The sequence below is a fragment of the Magallana gigas genome, chromosome 5 (genome assembly GCF_963853765.1).
Source record: "Magallana gigas chromosome 5, xbMagGiga1.1, whole genome shotgun sequence".
In the NCBI taxonomy this organism is placed as follows: Eukaryota; Metazoa; Mollusca; class Bivalvia; order Ostreida; family Ostreidae; genus Magallana; species Magallana gigas.
This window is the reverse complement of record NC_088857.1, coordinates 23,469,093-23,488,009: the sequence shown is the minus strand read 5'-3', so window position 1 is coordinate 23,488,009 and position 18,917 is coordinate 23,469,093. Positions and strand designations below refer to the sequence as shown.

The following is an 18,917-nucleotide window of genomic DNA, read 5'->3' as shown; positions in this document are numbered from 1 at the left end:
ATAGAAGATCTCCTATAACTTATAAATTTGGAGGGAAACCCATGTCGTAAATGGTTTGCGTTACTTATAAAAATAATCGGGTTCGAGATTCCAGTCATGTGACAGACGGCTGATCTAGGAAGAGGAGAAACCGATAATACTGTACTACGGCTATGACTTTAATTAAATTTAAGTTAATTTGAATGGATAAATCAGCTGAGGATCCCGTTCATGTAAGTGAAATTGTCATTTTTTATATATATATTTTTAAATCCTGACAAAAGGTAAGCTTGCATGTTCTCAATGCGATACTTCTCATAGGCTCTCAAAATATCATATGATTCAGTTATTAATTGAGAGAAATTTTGAACTCCTTAAACTCCAACAAACATCAGAAAATATTCAAAAATACATGTTTATGGTATTGACATGAGGTAATTTAATTGTTTGTGTTGAATAGCTTTTAAAACTTTATGCTGACATTAAAGGTAAATTTAATCCGTCTAAAACAAAAGCTGTTTTTTTTCACAAAGAAACATCGGTACATAGAATTACCGAAATACCCGCGATTTAGAAGAATTTCCTAAGTTATTTTTTCAAGGGTGTCATCTGGACTATGTTTCAACCCACAGTCATCTTGGTTTACTTTTTTCTAATGATTTGAGTTGGTCTCAATATATTAAAAATACAGTAAACATACAAAAAATTAGAATTTGAAAAAATTAAATTTGAAAAAACTAAAGTTTACTCTAGGTAGAACTAATTTACCAAAAATGTATATCATGTTTATCAGACCAGTTCTGAATATGCTTCTGTAGTATGGGGCGGTTGTAATATGTTTGACATGGAGAACTTAGAAAAAGTTCAATTAAGTGCTGCAAGGATTGTAACTGGTTTACCCATTTCAGCATCTACAGAATCTCTCTACCCAGAAACTGGCTGGGAACCTCTTGTCAGTCGACGTAATAAGGCTTAATTAATAACCATGTTTAAAATTCATACAAATAAAGTACCTGATTCTTGAGCAACATTATTCCTCCTGTAACAAAAAATGTCTCAATATATCACACAAGAAATAGCAAAAATTATAGTGTTCCAATCAGCATATTAGAACTTTACAAAAAATAGCTTGTACCTGACACTGACCATTCGAAAATGGAATTCTCTCAAATTGGAAGTAAGGGAAGCAATGTCTCTCAACATATTCAGGAAAAACATTACTGAAAGTATTCCTCAACCTCCAAAATATTTTTCATTTGGTAAATGCACTATTAATAGAGCTCATTTCAAAATACCGTCGATTTTCCCACTTGGTGACAGCCAATATTTACGTCAGCCGCTCGCTAGACTCAGTCAGCAGTTAACTTTGCATCAAAAGCATGCCGCCGTCACAACAGTAGAAACAGTGCAATAGCACTAGAGATAGAACCTGCAATTCTGAAACAATTGTTTTGCTTTTTTATTCTAATATTAAGTATTATTAATATGGTATTCAAAATGACTTTATAAAAATGTAACTGAAACATATGCAAACACTTAAAGAGAGAGAGAGAGAGAGAGGGAAGAGAGGAGAGAGAACACGCATACGGTTGAAATGTGCAACTGCATTAAATATAGTGTACTGCAGATCGAAAAACAACTGATTCTCTTATATATACTTATATTTGAAATAATTGTTTTGTTTGGAATATGACTTTATTCAAATATATGGAGAGAGAGAAAAAACTTAGCTGGCTAAGTGAGATAGGGCCTCATCACGCCCCGCCAACACCAAATTTTCTGAAGTCAATATAATACTCAGTCTCAAATCTGAGTATTGATATTGATGAATTTTTAAAAAAAGGATTTGAGTTGGGAATGAGTTGTACATGTATGTAAGGAATGCTATAGCATCTTCGCTGATTGAAAAATGTTGACTGACTCTTGTCCAATCGGACCGTAGAAGGCGGAGTTAAGAATTTACCGCTCGTGGATTGAATGAGAGAAGAGAGATAGAAAGTGAATGCATGCATTGATACAATTCAAACATGTGAATAATACAGGGTGTTTCAGCAAACATGTCCCCACTTTACAGTTTTAGAATAAAAGTTATGCTTCATGTTTGAACTGAAAATTTGCAAAAACGTTTAGAGCAAATTCATACAATTTTATCAAATGAAAAGTTGAAATAAAGCTGAATCATTTATTTTTCAGACAGGCATTTTAAAACTAAGTCAACTTATAGACTGTACTCGATTTAACCTAATTTTAGGACGTGTTCCAAATTTCCGCCTTGTTTCTCGGTCACTAGTCTCATTCTATCTCTGACGTTCCTGATAACATTTTTACAAGAGTATTAGTAACAATACGAAAAATCTGTTTCCTTGAAAGATATTTCACATCTGGGCCCTTCTTTTTTCAAAACCTTTTTCACTAGGGTCGGCGATTTGCCATTCTCCAAGTATAGTTTTACAATATCAATATAGCGATCATTTTTATCATCAATTTTCAAATACCTGAATACATGACTTCTGATGATGTCATCAAAAATTAATCATGACACCATAGTATGTTGTATTTACACTGTAATACATTTTTCCGGAACAAACGCTTTCAGATGCAGTTATTGTAAAGATAATATGTCATGTTTGTGCAAAGATATAGACATCCAAAGTTGGGACATGTTTATTGAAACACCCTGAAAACTAAACAGTCCTTATTCATAATTGTTAAGATAGCGGCATTACTTTGATGCCGGCAAAGCAACCAGCGGCCAGCTCAAATGCAGTTGTACTGCGTGGGAGTTTCAGCGGCATTGTCTTTGATGCTGGCGAAGCGACAGGCGTCTGGATTTAGCAAGCTGCTGACGAAAACAAGAATGTCACCATGAGTGAGAAAATCGATGGTATTTTGAAACGAGCTCTATTTTACATATTAAGTTGAGACACAATTGTATTTTGAATTATGATCTGTATAGAAGAAACATTATTGAATCGCCCAGTTGTACTTGTGGTCAAAAGGAGGATGTTTATCACTTTTTCTTTGTATGCAAAAATTATGTAAATGCAAGAAACAATCTTTTTGAATCACTTTTTAATAGGCTTGAAGAAACTATTTTAATTAACTCACATTTGCTTCTTTGGGGTAGTGACAATTTGTCTTACAATACAAACTGCTTGATTTTTTTAGCAGTTCAAAAGATCATTATAGAGTCTGGCAAATTTAATAATGAAATTCCCTTTTGCTATTGCTTTTATACTGTATATTAACATTAGGCGAGAGAAATTTAATTTTTAGTTTTACGGATTTTGTTGTAAAAAATTTGGGTCGGAGGAGGGAAAATAAAAAAAAAAAAAAAAAAGTGGGCAAACTTTTATTAATCAAAATTACATATTATTTGCTTGAACTTATAATATTAAGTTTAATTTGTCCACTATCCACTGTGTACTTTGTGTTTGTTTCAAGATCATTGGTATAAACCTTAAAACTTGTGCAGGATAACATTTTCTTTGCTTTTCATAAAAACTTTTAAGCCAAACCATGCATGGCTGACCTCCATCTTAAATACTCCATGTTATAGAGACGCTTACACTTGATTTTAAAAGCTCCCTTTGTCAAACGTTTTGCAGATTTCAAATCAAATAAAGTAATTTTAAAACCAAGATCGGTCAAACTTGAAAATTCCGGAAAAATTTCCGAAGATACGAATTTTTTTTCATTATTTTTTTTTTTACAAAATCGGAAAAATTGGGTCGGCGGATCCGTAAAACTAAAAATTTAATTTCTCTCGCCTTATTTACTATATATATAGTAAATGCATGTTTATGAATATGATTATTAAAAAGTCAATAGCTATAAGTAACATGTAATATTACTATGACAATTGTATATATTGTATATATTATCATTAGGAGAGGAACATGTAAGTTGTAAGAACTTGTTTCCAATCCTTTTGTGTAATTTACACAATAAAATATGTTCAAATCAAATCAAAGGTAATTTACCACACTTAATTACCCTTAAATTACAATGTGTTATGATTTAATTGGTTTTTGAAAATTCGAAATTCAGCGTGGTCTTTTATATTTATATAAGTAAAAAAAAAAGGTAAAGGTAAACTATTTACGCTGTGACCGTTTTGGTGGTGGAAGCAAGCGCGGCATATGATTATTGAATTGATAGCTAGACTAAGTGTCTATATGCACAACCGCAGTGTATATAAACTACTCATCAGCTAGTTGCATCACCATTGTGTATTCACTCTCATTATATAGCTATTTGCAAGACCATCGTGAATTCACTTTCTAACAGTCAAGCATGAAATTTTCAACAGACTATTCTCACGATTTGATTTACCAAATGGATGCAAAAACATGAAAATATAATTGAATTTAAGATAAGATTTGTTACTTTGTTGATTTTCTTTGATCATATTCATTAAATTATTATTTATGATTTTTAGGCTCCAGTAAATGAGCAATATACCACTATGTACAAGTTTTTAAAAATTATTTAATGATCATTCAACGAGGATTTATAATCCCATCATTTATATTTTGCTGCATATCCAATATAATTTTTTGAATGATTATGATGTTTATATCATAAATCTAGAGAATATTTCATTTGTTTCATAACTGTAATGCCAGAGTTTAGTTTGACATGTTAGATTATTTAAAAGACTCCCATGAGAATTGGGATTAACATGAATCCTGGTGTATTACAATCCTCTAAAAATCAAGCAACATGATAATTAAAGCTAACATAATGTACAGATGTGTGAATTTACAGGATTGAGGAATTTCTAACTTTATAATTTTAATGGTAGTTAAATTAACAAGCCTTTTTCTTTATTGAGTATTCTGCCATTCATTATTTGTAGCATTTTCAAGTTATGATGGAGACTGGGCCAGTGGGGAATGCTCACTTTTTCCTCCCATTCATGGTTGGTTCAGAACTCCATTCATGGTCCACACAACTACATCATGCAAACTTTAGTGATATAACATGCACTCTAGATAGTATCAGTAGTGGTTTTGTAAATACATGCATTTCTGCAAAATTAAAAAGAAAAAAAAATGACAGCCAACAAGTTTAAGGATGCCACACTTTAATATTTTATGAAGCATGTAAGGATTCGAATGCTACCGCCAAAGTTATAGTAATTATATAAACCAATAAATTCCTTTCAGATCCATAGGGAACGATTTTGATTTATCTACTGCATATGTATAAACTAAGCTGAAAATGTCCTTCTCCTTAATCAACTTTTTTATAGCATGTTATAGCATGCATTTCTTTTAAATTTTCCTGAAAATAAGGAAATTTACTTAAATTTCAATGTTGAAATGTTGTTCTTGTTAAGTAATGAAACACATTTTTTTATATTCTCAGGGTTGTCTCTAAGACCCGGGAGGCGGGGAATTCCCCCGCCTAAAATGACGTAATTACCCAGCTATTATTGCATTTCAAACACAATCTAGCTATAAGCTAGACCTCCAGATCCCCTTCTACTTTTTTTATTTCTCCCTTCTACTTCAATTTTTAGAGACAACCCTGTATTCTATAGTGTGGTGAAAATATGTGAATACAGAGGGTTCCACTTAATCTGATAGCAGTTAATCGAATAATTCGGTGAATCTGATATAATATCAAAACACTGAACCATATCTTATATATCCCTTTATATTTTGTCCTGATAATCTGATAGGAAAAAATATCATTTTCAGTTAATCTGATAGGATTGTGAGGGTGTAATAATAATTTCACAACCTCTTACACCTATATTTTCCTTTTTTTTAATTGGTTGACACCCGTCTTGTGTACACAGTAACTCTTTACAGGGCATTAGTTACACTTCAACGCACACGGGTGGTTCCCTTCTTTGTAAGATGAAAGCTACCAACTTTGAAAGTTGTTCCTGATGACCGCACACAGGACTGACCTTACCTGTGTAAACATTGTTTGTTTATTTACCTATTGCATGTGTTAATTTTATGATGGGAAGCACCATTAAGAATTATTTAAACTTGTACTTTCTGAATCAAAAGTTACTGGCTTTGAAACATGTGACATCAAGGAATTAAATTTTGATTGCTTTCAATTTTACATCGGGATCAAAAACTAATACCAGTAATAAATGAAATTCAAATAATTTTTTATCATGCATATTTAATTATTAAAGAACATTTTATATAATAGAAAAGGAATTAGAATAAATTGTCCAGGTGAAAAGAGGGACTGTTCAGACAATTAGCCATTTCCCCTTATTACTTCCTGTCAAAATGGCGGCCACTTTGAAACCATCGTGATAAAGAGAAACATTTTCTTTTGTGCACTTACAAACAAAATAAAGACTAAAATGATGTTTCATTGCTAATGCAAGGTAAATAATTTCATTTCAAACTAATGATACAGATTATATCTTTTTATTGATAAATTATGTTTTGAAACAAGTTATATTTTATTTTATACCAAAATCAAAGTCCACAAAAACGCTAAATTTGTTAATCTAATAATCGATTAATCTGATAATTTTTCTCTGACAAATTGACTATCAGATTAAGCGGTATGTTCAAATTGGGGAAATCATTACCGGTATATAAATCATCGTTGGAAACCCAAGGCCAATCTTGCATACACTTACTTTTTTCGTATAGCTAAATGCGAGACTGACCATGCATGGATTTTCACTGATAGTTTTGAAAGTATCCTGAGTTATCGATAAATTGTACAGCTTTCATTTGCATACACATTATGATACAGCGATTATATTCTAAAGTAAAAAACTACACTGCATACCCATTGTTGATTTGAGGGGTTGAAGGCTGAGATATATCATATCATTGCAGAGTATAATTTTTCAAACCTAACAGTTATCTGCGCATGTAATTAATGTGAAACAATACAAGTAAGATAATTCAAAAGATTTTTTTAGCTCAACGTAGCTGAAAGCCCAAGTGAGCTATTATGATCACATTTTGTCTGTTGTCCATCTGTCTGTCCATTTGTCTGTCTGTCTGTCTGTCTGTAAACTTTTCACATTTTCAACAGTTTCTCGAGAACCAATGGGGCTATTTCAACCAAACTTAGCACAACACATCCTTAGCCTAAGGGGATTCAAAGTTGTAAAAATTAAGGACCAAGCCCTCTTACAAGGGGAGATTATTAGGAATTAATGAAAATTTTCAAAAATTTTCAAAAATTTTCAAAAATCTTCTTCTCAAGAACCATTTGGCCAGGAAAACTGAAACTTGTGTGGAAGCATCCCCAGGTAATGTAGATTCAAAGTTGTGAAAATCATGACCCCCGGGGGTAGGGTGGGGCCTCAATGGCGGTTCAACTTTTTACATAGGAATGTATAGATTAAATCTTTAAAAATCTTCTTCTCAGGAACTGATTGGCCAGAAAAGCCGAAACTTCTGTGGAAGCATCCTCAGGTAATGTAGATTCAAAGTTGTGAAAATCATGACCTCCAGGGGTAGGGTGGGGCCATAATGGGAGGTCGAATTTATGCATAGGAATATATAGAGTAAATTTTTAAAAATATTCTTCTCAAGAACTGATTGGCCAGAAAAGCTGAAACCTATGTGGAAGCATCCTCAGGTAGTGTACCGGTAGATTCAAAGTTGTGAAAATTATGACTTTTTGGGGGTAGATTGGGGGCCACAATGGGGAGGGTTGATTTTTAACATAGGAATATATAGAGAAAATCTTTAAAAATCTTCTTCTCAAAAACTATTTGGCCAGAAAAGCCATAACTTCTGTGGAAGCATCCTAAGGTAGTGTAGATTCAGAGTTTTAAAAATCATGATTCCTGGGGGTAGAGTGAGGCCACAATGAGGGTGGAATTTTTACATAGGAATATTAAGAGATCTTCTCAGAAACTAATCAGCCAGGTGATTATTTAATATTGTTTAGATTTTGGCTTCTGGATGATTCCTGGACGATTGGGCCTCACAAGAGGTTCAGAGTTTAATGTAGGTTTATATCTCTTATAAACAATTGTTTAGGATCTTTTTGAGAGCTGCAATGCTCAACATGTAATATTACTATAAAATCATCCTGTTAGAAAAGGGACTAATAATAATAAAAAAGAATATCCAGAGGAAAAAATTGATGTATAAAGGATCTGCATGTATTATACTACATTGTCCAGATAGTTTGTATTAGGCTCCAGTAAGCTATTTTTATCACGCCTCTTGTTGCTCAGGTAAGCGATGTGGCCCATGGGCCTCTTGTTTAATTTATAAATTAGGAAGTTCACCTCTCAAGAGAAGATTCTACACTTTTTACATAACTCACCACGTATAACACAACATGCGGGGTGTATGCTATGTTGTACACGGGGTGTAGGCTTCCGAAGCGAGTAAACGGTGTCGAAGGTATGATATTTGTCCAATTAATTAACTAAAGGACTTATTTTGCCAAAAAGAGTATGCTTACGGAAGAAAGCATGAATTACGGAATACATAGACACGTTTTACTCCACTGTACATGTTCTAGTTTTCTCAAACACCTCAACACAATTGCGACAGTCAGGGTGAGTTTGACCCTGACGTACGTTAATGATCAAATATCTAGACAAAGGTTCTGTTTATCATCACTGTTTTGTTACTAACAATTACATACCATCAGTGTTTGATTATTCATAAATTTTCTGTGAATAAAATGAGTCGAATACAGAAATATTTGCGAAAAAGTGATGTTGTACACGGGTGTATACAATGTGTTGTACAAGGGGTGTATACAATCGGTTTTTATAAAGAGTTAACGACATTCTAGAGTCTTGACATATCCTAAAAAGCAGTTCATATTCTTAAACAGATTACATATGTTGCTTTTATCATATTAATCATGTCTATCACTTCCATCATTGATATGATTGATCAATTAAAAATAGAAGGAGACGATATTATATATCACTATTTATAAACAAGCAATATATGGGTATGAATAAAGATTAAAACGTTCTATTTTACACCTTGTATTTTACTTTCTAATATTTATGTTTCAGAAAACGTGTATACAAATGTCTCAGAAAAAGAGAAGACTCTGGCTTAATAAACCAAAGCGCATATCTTTCAAAGCAACTATATATAAAAACAAATAATTATGAATTACTTACTGATTCACGGAACTTGCACTGCAATACACCCCCTTCTAGTAAAAAGCATCAGTGCACTCCGTCAAAAGTTCGAACTCCCAAAAGAAAGAAGGTTAGTTCATACACAAATAATGACCAAAATTCTCCAACAAACTTTCAGTCACCTTCTAATTTTCCTCACAATCAGTCCAAACACATTTCAGAAAGTGACTCTGAATTGTTCCGATGTTTCTTCGCAAAAATGCAAGAGAGTGAATATTGAACTGATTTTATAAAGTTCATAAAATGTGTTGTTGATTGATCTTTCCCATTAGACAATCTATCTTTTGTGCTTTTTATGGAAACTGTTCATTTTTTTGTACAACAAATACTTCAGAAATGAGGTATTCGGACACATCCAAACTAATTTAAAACATTTGATCAAAAGATTTATCAATATACATTATTATACGTTCATGTTAAATACTGAAATCTTGTTGGTTTAGACGCAGTTGGTAATCCGTTCTATTACCCTCAGCGTTAGCAACACACTTGGCAACGGGTAACACAACAAATTGTTACATGCGCGTAAATTATGCGCGTACAGTTTGCCATAGAATTTACTTCTTTTCTATCAATCGCAGCTTTTCAGGCCTTCCCGGAAAGCTCGGAAAAACACCTCGAATGTATTACCTCGGAGTCCATGACAACCCCCTTTTTATAAAACTTGATATAAATACAACACATTTTACAATCTGTTGAGATGTGTGCTATACTTCATTAAAGTCAACGATATACCCTAAAATATGAATATAAAAACACAGAAGCGACATACAAGGCTGTCTAGCCGATACTTGTTTTAATGGGAAGTCACTCCATTTTGTATAAAATTCTAACATCTGGTGATGTTAATACATTCGAGGTGTTTTTCCTTGCTTGCCGGAAAGGCCAATCGCGAGAAGTTGCGATTGCATTTCTATATAAAAGCAGCAAAATTTTCTTTAAAATACAGACATTCAATATAATAAAATAAATAGTGCCTATTTGGGAGGGTAACTGTGGAAATTGACATCCCTCGAAAACCATTGTCAACCTCCGCTTCGCGTCGGCTGACAATGGTTGTCTCGGGGGTTACACTCCCAAACAGGCACTATTTATATACTGTAGAAAGTATGTACCTACCGTGTGTTGTGCTAACCAAGCTCTATACATGATAATCTAGAATGATCCAAGACAATATAAAGAGCTACATTATCAAAATAGATAAGCATTAAACATTTTCCATTGATATTATGCACTAGTCTCTGCAAGAAAAACCGATTGTATACACCCCTTGTACAACACGTTGTATACACCCCGTGTACAACATCACTTTTCTGCAAATATTTCTGTATTCGATTGATTTTATTCACAGAAAATTTATGAATAATCAAACACTGATGGTATGTAATTGTTAGTAACAAAACAGTGATGATAAACGGTTCCGAACCTTTGTCCAGATATTTGATCATTAACGTACGTCAGGGTCAAACTCACCCTGACTGTCGCTATTGTGTTGAGGTGTTTGAGAAAACTAGAACATGTACAATGGAATAAAACGTGTCTATGTATTCCGTATTTCATGCTTTCTTCCGTAAGCATACTCTTTTTGGCAAAATAAGTCCTTTAGTTAATTAATTGGACAAATGTCGTACCTTCGACACCGTTTTCTCGCTTCGGAAGCCTACACCCCGTGTACAACATAGCATACACCCCGCATGTTGTGTTATACGTGGTGTAACTCGGTAGGAACACAAGAGAAGTTATGTATTAATTACAGTGCTAATGCCTATATACTAGCTTGTAAAATAAATTCTCATAAAATTACTTACAAAATCAATTCGCAATCATTTATTTAATATGTTAAAACACATGTGTTAACTAAACAATTCGAAGAGTTTGAGAAATATTTATACATTGTAAAGATGTTTTATGATACTTCACGTTTGATTTCATGGAAAAATCTTATTCTTTAATAGATCTCGAGACATCTTCATGTAAAGTGCCCTAAAAGAAACAACCTAAAACTATATACATGTACTGTACGAATGAAATATTTGGGATTATTTGAATGCAACTTAATTAATTATTTTTGTGATTTTATATTTAACCCAATCCACATGTTGTGTGTACGTTTTGAGCTATTTTATGAATACAAAAATTGTATGACTATAATTTTCAGTCAGTCATAACATGCCTAAAAATTCAACTAATATTTCTAATTTTTTCTTTATAAATGACTTGGTTAATGAAAAATTCATTTAGCCGTTCAGTCATTTAGAATTATGTAAATGCATGTCTGTAATTAGCTGCTTTCTTTCAGATTGATGTATGTGTGAGAAACCCTTTCACCCACAACACATGGGAAAAAGGAAGGTTTACCAGTTATGAAATTGCTATTCAGGTATTAATACTTTAATTTATGATAACTGCTATAAAATGATTAATATACATGATTGATATGCAGATATTAATGAATGAGGAAATATGCCTCAGTAATAAGAAAAAATAAAAAATCAGCACAATTGTAACAATAAATTTTGAATAATAAATATAATTTAAAGATGTTTACTACAAGTAAATAAGAACACAATCAACTCATTGACATTTACAATACAAGATCACAACCACAATAAACTGACAATATGAAATCACAATAAACTGACAATATGAAATCACAATAAACTGACAATATGAAATCACAATAAACTGACAATATGAAATCACAATGTACTGACTACTTCAATACATACAACAACCACAACTCACTGACATTAACAAGGACATACTACAAACTACAATGCAGTAACTTTGGCAATACAATAATTTTACACCTCCCTGACCTTAGAAAGGCAAGCCCACAACCACACCTCCCTGGCCTTGACAAGGCCAGGCCATAACTACATCTCTGTGACCTTGACAAGATAAAGTCCCAGCTACATCTCCATGACCTTGAAACAACAAGACAACACCCATACTTCCCTGACCTTGAAAAGGCAAGGCCACAGTCAAACCTTCCTGACCTACAAGGTATGCATAACAAAAATGACTCTCTAACACTGACAGTTAAGAATTGGAACCACGTGCACATCTCTTGCCTTAGACGACAGAAGATTATGAGTTTCTTTACTTGGACATTTATCATCAAAGTAAAGAGACTGCAGGCCAGAACAATACAATGCATTAACTAAGCATTCTTGGCATAGTAAACACTGCTGACTGGCCACGACAATGCAAAACAAATTATTGCACAACAACCTTCACTTTCTGTTTAATTTTGAGAGCAACATTATAATCAAAATGAAATATTTCGCCAGTATTTGTAATTACGTGTTATAGAAACTAATTACTATCCGGTAAAACTATGAAAGAATAATGACTGTACAATATAAAAATCACTTTCTGTCAATTTAAAAACAACATTGACTTTCTTTTGCAGACAACAGTGAAATCCTTTTGTCTGCAGTGTTCAATAACCAGGAGGCGCTTTAAAGAGTTTGAATGGCTACACAAATGTTTAAAGCATCACCACCCACTTGAGTAAGTGTAAATATATAAGAAGATCTTATATTTTACATGCACTTCTATACTAATGGTGATAACAAATATTAATCAGTGGTTCAAGGACAGGAAGAGATATTGTACAACTGCTAACTTTATCAGTAGATTACTCAGCACTTAGCAGCATGTGTATAGTTGTATTGTTTTTACTATAATCAATATGTACATTTATTTGGTAGATAATTATTCAAAAAAAGCTTTGAAGAGTGTAACAACATATTTGTATTAATCAGACTCGTAAGCATTGTTTTCCAAAGTCGAAAAATAGTTTGGGCATTTCAAACAATTTCATAAATAAATAGGAATTAATCAAGTCTTTGTTGATATGATACTCTGTAGTAGATGTACAACAGTTTACTCCATTTAATTGGCAAGTTTTCAATGTCCCTTAAATTGGCTCCTAAGAGTCCTGAGTTTACCACTGAATTATTTTGGAGTACTGCATGCATTTGATTGAATTTTTCTGATAATGGGAATATTTTTGTGAAGTTAAAAGGAGCGTTTTAAATAATTTAGATCAATAAAATCAGTATGTAAAACTTTACTGACGTCTCTTATTTATCTGCAAGTTGTGTGAATTGATTTTGGGAATCAATATCAATTTTTTGGGTCAGACAGAGGTCACTGCAAGATTGTTTGTTGAATTTCCTGATATAATGATTTATTACAGATAAACTTTTACATTAATTTTCTGTCAATGTATAATGTTCACATTTTGCTGTACAAGAACTGCATGAACCTCTGATTTTAATTAAGTTGAATGTAATTTGCATAAATCTTAATACAAAAATAAATTTTTTTTTACCAGACATTGTTTACATTAATATCTATGATGGTTTTAAAATCAGAAATAACTGGTACAACAATTTGTGCTGAAAACACTATTTAGAGGATGATTAGTTGAAGAAAATATAAAAGTTTTTAAAAAAACTATTATGGTTTTATTATAGGAATCCTCCAGCGCTTCCTCCCAAAAAGTTTTTTGGTGAACGTTTTGATCCATCTTTCATTGCTTTTCGAATGAAAGGTCTCGAGGAATACTTAAAACAGTAAGTGCCTTTGAATATTGTATAACCATACATAGAAACTTTTACCAAATTCTATTTTTGGTTCATTCATTATTATTTTTTAGAGGGGCTTGTATTAAATGAATGTTACATTGTGTATAAATTGTATATAATGTATTAATCATAACAGTGTTTGGGCTAGATAACATGGAAAAATTGTCCCTGTAAACAATTTCAAAATAATTGACCCTGTAAACAATTACTGTCCAAATGCAGAACCAACTTCTGTGCCCTCATTAATATTTGTTACAGTAGGTATCAATTTCGGAGGATTAAGAAAAACCCGTGGTATTGGTGTTTTTCAATGATTTGAAATTTTGTAGACAATGGTTTTCCAAATAGGTGTATTAATCTCTAACATTTCTAGGTTAAATTAACTTTCTTTTCATCCAGCCTTCGGCATATCGGAGTATCAAGTAGCATTATTTCCTGGCTATTAAGCTTGGGATCGCTCTTCAAAAAAGCTTAAAACCTACCTGAAAATGACGTCACATACTGTATAAATTGTGATAAACACTCATATTTTTTCTGGCGACATCAGGACATAAGCCCTTGTTGGTTATATGCATGGTTATTGCGGTGTTTAATAAATTTTCTAAGAGGAGGTCTTAGTTACAAGGTTTGTAAAGCCTTTGAAAACGAATTTAATCTACCAATGACGAAGTCTTGGTTTGAAAGGATTGATAATCCGTGCATTTAGTTTTACACATGGTTCATGTGGTTTTACAACACAAGTTGTACAATACAAGTTGTGTATTTGTTGATTAGCACGATTAGAACACACTCTATTCAGACTTTTGTCATGAATATATTTTATACCACAAGTTTTACAATACCTGCTGTGTATTGGTTGATAGTATGTTTATAGAACAGGTTGTGTTCAGAATTTTGCGGTGACTATATTTTACACTGCAAGTTGAACAATATACACGCTGTATATATATATTAAATAGTTCAGTACCATTAGAACACGCTGTGTTCAGAATTTTCTTGTGATTATATTGGTCTCAATATCGGGGATATAAATGAGACAAGAGAAGGAATTTCTCAACAAGAAAATAATTGGACCAGGTATTGATAATCCATTTAAGCTCTTAGAAAAACTTTTTGATTCTGTTGTACTTTCTGTACTTCTTTATTATTGTGAAATATGGGAAGTGGATCTCTCATTGAAAGATATTTCAGTTATCGAAAAATTTCACGTAAAATTTCCTAAAGATATACTTGGATTACATTGCAAAGCATCTAATGCTGGATGTTTTGCAGAATTAAACAGGTTACCACTTTGGTCTAAAATCTCATTCTCAAGCATTAAATATTGGAATTGATAACTTTTAGTTCTAATGCATGGATTGATTTTAAAACAAATTTCATATTCGGAAGCTCTGAGAGAGTCTCTATCGAATAAAAAACATTAAAAAAATTTAGGTAAAAAAAATTAAAACTAAGGTTTTTCATTTCCTTCCGGTGACGACTGGAAGTGACGGTGGACGTTCGAATATGGAAACAGCACTGCGACCATAAACCCTCTACCATCTCTAAAAATTTGAAAGTGCTATCTTAATTACTTTTGGAGAAAAATCGTGAACAAGCAAAAACATAAAATCTTTCATATCTCTGGACCGGAAGTGACAAAATCAAAATCGGCTGAAGCATTTTTGAGAAAATGTGACAGAAAAAAAAATAATAATAGGAAAGCAAAACAAAGCAACAGCAACAAGGTCTGGGCAAACTCTAAGAAAAAGGCTTTGTACATCATTTTAAAGTTGATATATTAAAGTAGAGAACAAATAGAATTTGCTATTCATTTTTTTTTTAGAATAAAATACCTCAAAACTTAGGCACAAGGACAGTTTTACTATATTTTTTCGATACGAGAATTGATACGGTTTGGAATGTAAAGGATTTGGTAACTGGCTCAAACTGTGTTAAATAATGTACATAGATATACTTGTGAGCTAATATAAAACTCACTACAGAACTTTGACATCCCCTAACAAAATTTCAAAATTTGTGCATGTTAAATAATGTTGAAAAGTGTATTTCACCATGTTAAATCAATAGCAAGGATGCATGCCTACTACATGCAGTATCCAAGATTGTATTGATGATGTTGAACAGCTACCGGTATATATTGTGTCATAAGCGATTTTCATTGAATTTTAGTGATTGTGATGTAATATTTTGAATTTGATGTTCGTAACAATCCTTTTAAATGCACGATATATCTGCACAAAGCAAATTAGCTGGTCAGTCGTCCTTAAATATACAGTTGTGTATATGTCCATTCATATCTATTAAAGGTTGTTACAACAAGACCTGTACCTGTCAGATGAGGCTTTACACCTGTTCCTTCAAAGTAATCTAAGTACAGCAGAAATCGACAAGTTCCTGAGTGGGAAGATACCCTCTGAAGCCATCGAACAACTCTGGAAGTGCAAGGGAGACAAATCTAAGTGCCCGTAAATATTTCTGATGTATTCTATCTAAGTGCCAGTAGACACCTGTTTTCTTACCTGTACATTCGATAAAAAGTAACTGTAAAAAAGTTTTAATGAACTACGGGTCCATGTGTATTTGACCATTCACCACTTTTGAATTCTTTTCTTGAACTTATTGTGAACTTGTGGAGATGTAAGGAGATGTGTTTGTGTTAGTTAAAAAATTCAGTACAGCAACCACATTAAATAAAACACAAGTCATACAGGATTCCTTTCTGTATTACAATTGATGGTCTAGTTGTCATATACAACCAAATCCCATTAGTTAAGATCACCCTAAATGTTATGACTTTTGTTGCAAAATATTGTAACCTTCATAAAATGACTACCAGGCAGTAGTAGTTAGATATCTCTCATGTGTCTTGATGAAAAAAGCAAGTATAAAGACCTCAGTCATAGTTCATGAGGGGCATTAACATGTACTAGTAAAGTCTTTCAAGAAAAAAACAAAACCATGTTTTTACAAGATTACAAGATTGTAATTATAAAGATACTAAGGAAATTGACAACAAATGATTTAACAGGTTCTGATTGAATTACTTATCAATACATCTCTGCATTTCTATGACTTTACAGGTGTTTTGGTGGTAGCAATCATTCCTGTCAGAGAGAGGATGAGGAAATTCCCTACATGAACGACGACAACGACTCCCTCAGTGAGAGCGAGTCTAAATCAAACGAGAGTGACATTGAGGCCTCGATGTCAGAGACCGAATACCCTTGTGTGACCTTGGTATTACCCAATTCAAGGATCTCCCCTATGGATAAACTTCGCAATAAGACACCCCTGCAGTTTTCTAATACAAACAACACGGAGAACTCGGATGATCTGAGTTCTATGAACATGGTGCAGATAGACTCGGTTGACTCGTCTCACAGCATTAATGGAGAAACTCAATGATAACCAATAGATTTAAATCTCACAAACATTTCTTTACTGTCTTTGATTTAAAACTGTTTCATCTTTTTAGCATTAAAATGATGGAACAATGTTACACAGTTATAAGCATCAGATATTAGTTTTATTCAAAATTCACATTTAATTGTTAACCTTCCCTATTTATGATTAATTTTTTGAAGTTGTAATTTCCATTAGAGTTTTCAAGACTTCTAAATGTGTACAGTATTTTCAAACACACGTTTTGGTGATGTATTCTAATATTACAACAAAGTTTCATTTAACCTCAAAATGTAGACATTTTTTTTTTATGAAAGAAAGGTTGTTATGCTATAAAAAATTTCTCAGCTAGAACATACACTGTATATTTATACATTATTGGCTTTGAATTTATTATACTACAGAATGATATTTTGTTTTCCAAATTTAGATTGTGCCAAAAGATATTGATCATACCGGTAATTATTATCAGATGAAATGTTATTGAATATCTAAAAATCATGTTTATCTTTTTTGATGGTTTAGAATTAATACATTATTTATTTAAAGCAATGCAATTTTTGACAAATTCCACATACTAGCTGCTCATACCATGTGACATTTTTTTAAAGTTATGTAGATAATACATTTTATTTTATTATACTTTCATGTTAAATACTGAAATCTGATTGGTTTATATGCAGTTGATAATCTGTTCTATTACCCTCAGCGTTAGCAACACACTTGGCAACGAATTGATACATGCGGGTAAATTATGCGCGTACGGTTCACATCATTTCTGTGTAAAAGCAGTAATAATTTCTCTAAAATTAAGACATTCAGTATAAAAAAAAAATAGTGCCTGTTTGGGAGGATAACAGTTGTATTTGACACCCCTCGAAAACCACTGTCAACCTCCGCTTCGCATCGGTTGACAATGGTTTCTCGGTGTGTCAATTTCAACTGCTACCCTCCCAAACAGGCACTATTTATATAATATACCCATCAATTTTCCTTTCTTGGTACTGTCTATTTTTGAGTGTGATCTGATTTTCTGGATCACCACACTGTGGTTTTCCGATTCCGTATCACCACTCTCTGAAACTGATGATGTAGTACACATTAAATAACATCTGTATTTAAGCGTGTTTTAAAAGAGTTCGTTTCAAAATAGCTTTGTTATACAAGTAAACGTCATACAGTTGATTTTAAAAAGGTAGTTTTGTAATTAAAACTTTTAAATGGACACTTTGTTTGATCTGATGATCTGCGCCTGGCAACATGACGTGATCCAACCCTCTGGAATATGGGAAAAGTGATTAAATGTAAAATTTTGTTAATTCTTGGTTTACATTACTTATTGAAAAATTTGTGAGGGTTGGATTTATTTCTCACAGCAAACCAGTTTTCAATTATTAAATCTAGTATATTATTTTTAGATACAGTACTGATCAGATTCAACCTAACACCAAACCAGACCCCAAAAGCTGACCCCACGTCTGCTTTGTGTCTGCTCGGAGTCTGCTACGGTTTTACTGGGGTTCAGCTCTTGGGGTTTACACACTGAAATGTGAAGCAGACCCATTATTCTCTTACAGCCTGTAAGCCTGCCCATTGTATATTCCAAATACACATGTAGAGACATTTGGTCATTTTTCAGTGCCGATTATGCATCTTCTGATGATATTGGGGCCTGCTTTATATGTCTGATCTAGCTGGGTCAGTCGGGGTCTGCTTGGGGTCAGCTCTGGGTTCACCATAGCAGACCCAAAGAAGACCCTGAGCAGTCCCAGAAAGCAGACCCCGGGTTTGGTTGAGGTCTACTTTCT

General features: G+C 32.9%; 1 protein-coding gene across 1 annotated transcript; it reads left to right on the top strand.

Annotated features, from left to right (window-relative positions):
* Positions 1-75: 75 nt before the first annotated feature.
* LOC105322035 (sorting nexin-10) lies at positions 76-17,130 on the top strand. Its single transcript, XM_011420559.4, has 6 exons — positions 76-212; positions 11,406-11,486; positions 12,522-12,622; positions 13,594-13,692; positions 16,014-16,172; positions 16,788-17,130. Exons 1-6 carry the CDS (start codon positions 183-185, stop codon positions 17,110-17,112), a joined length of 795 nt encoding a protein of 264 aa, XP_011418861.3. The 5' UTR covers positions 76-182; the 3' UTR covers positions 17,113-17,130.
* Positions 17,131-18,917: the final 1,787 nt, after the last annotated feature.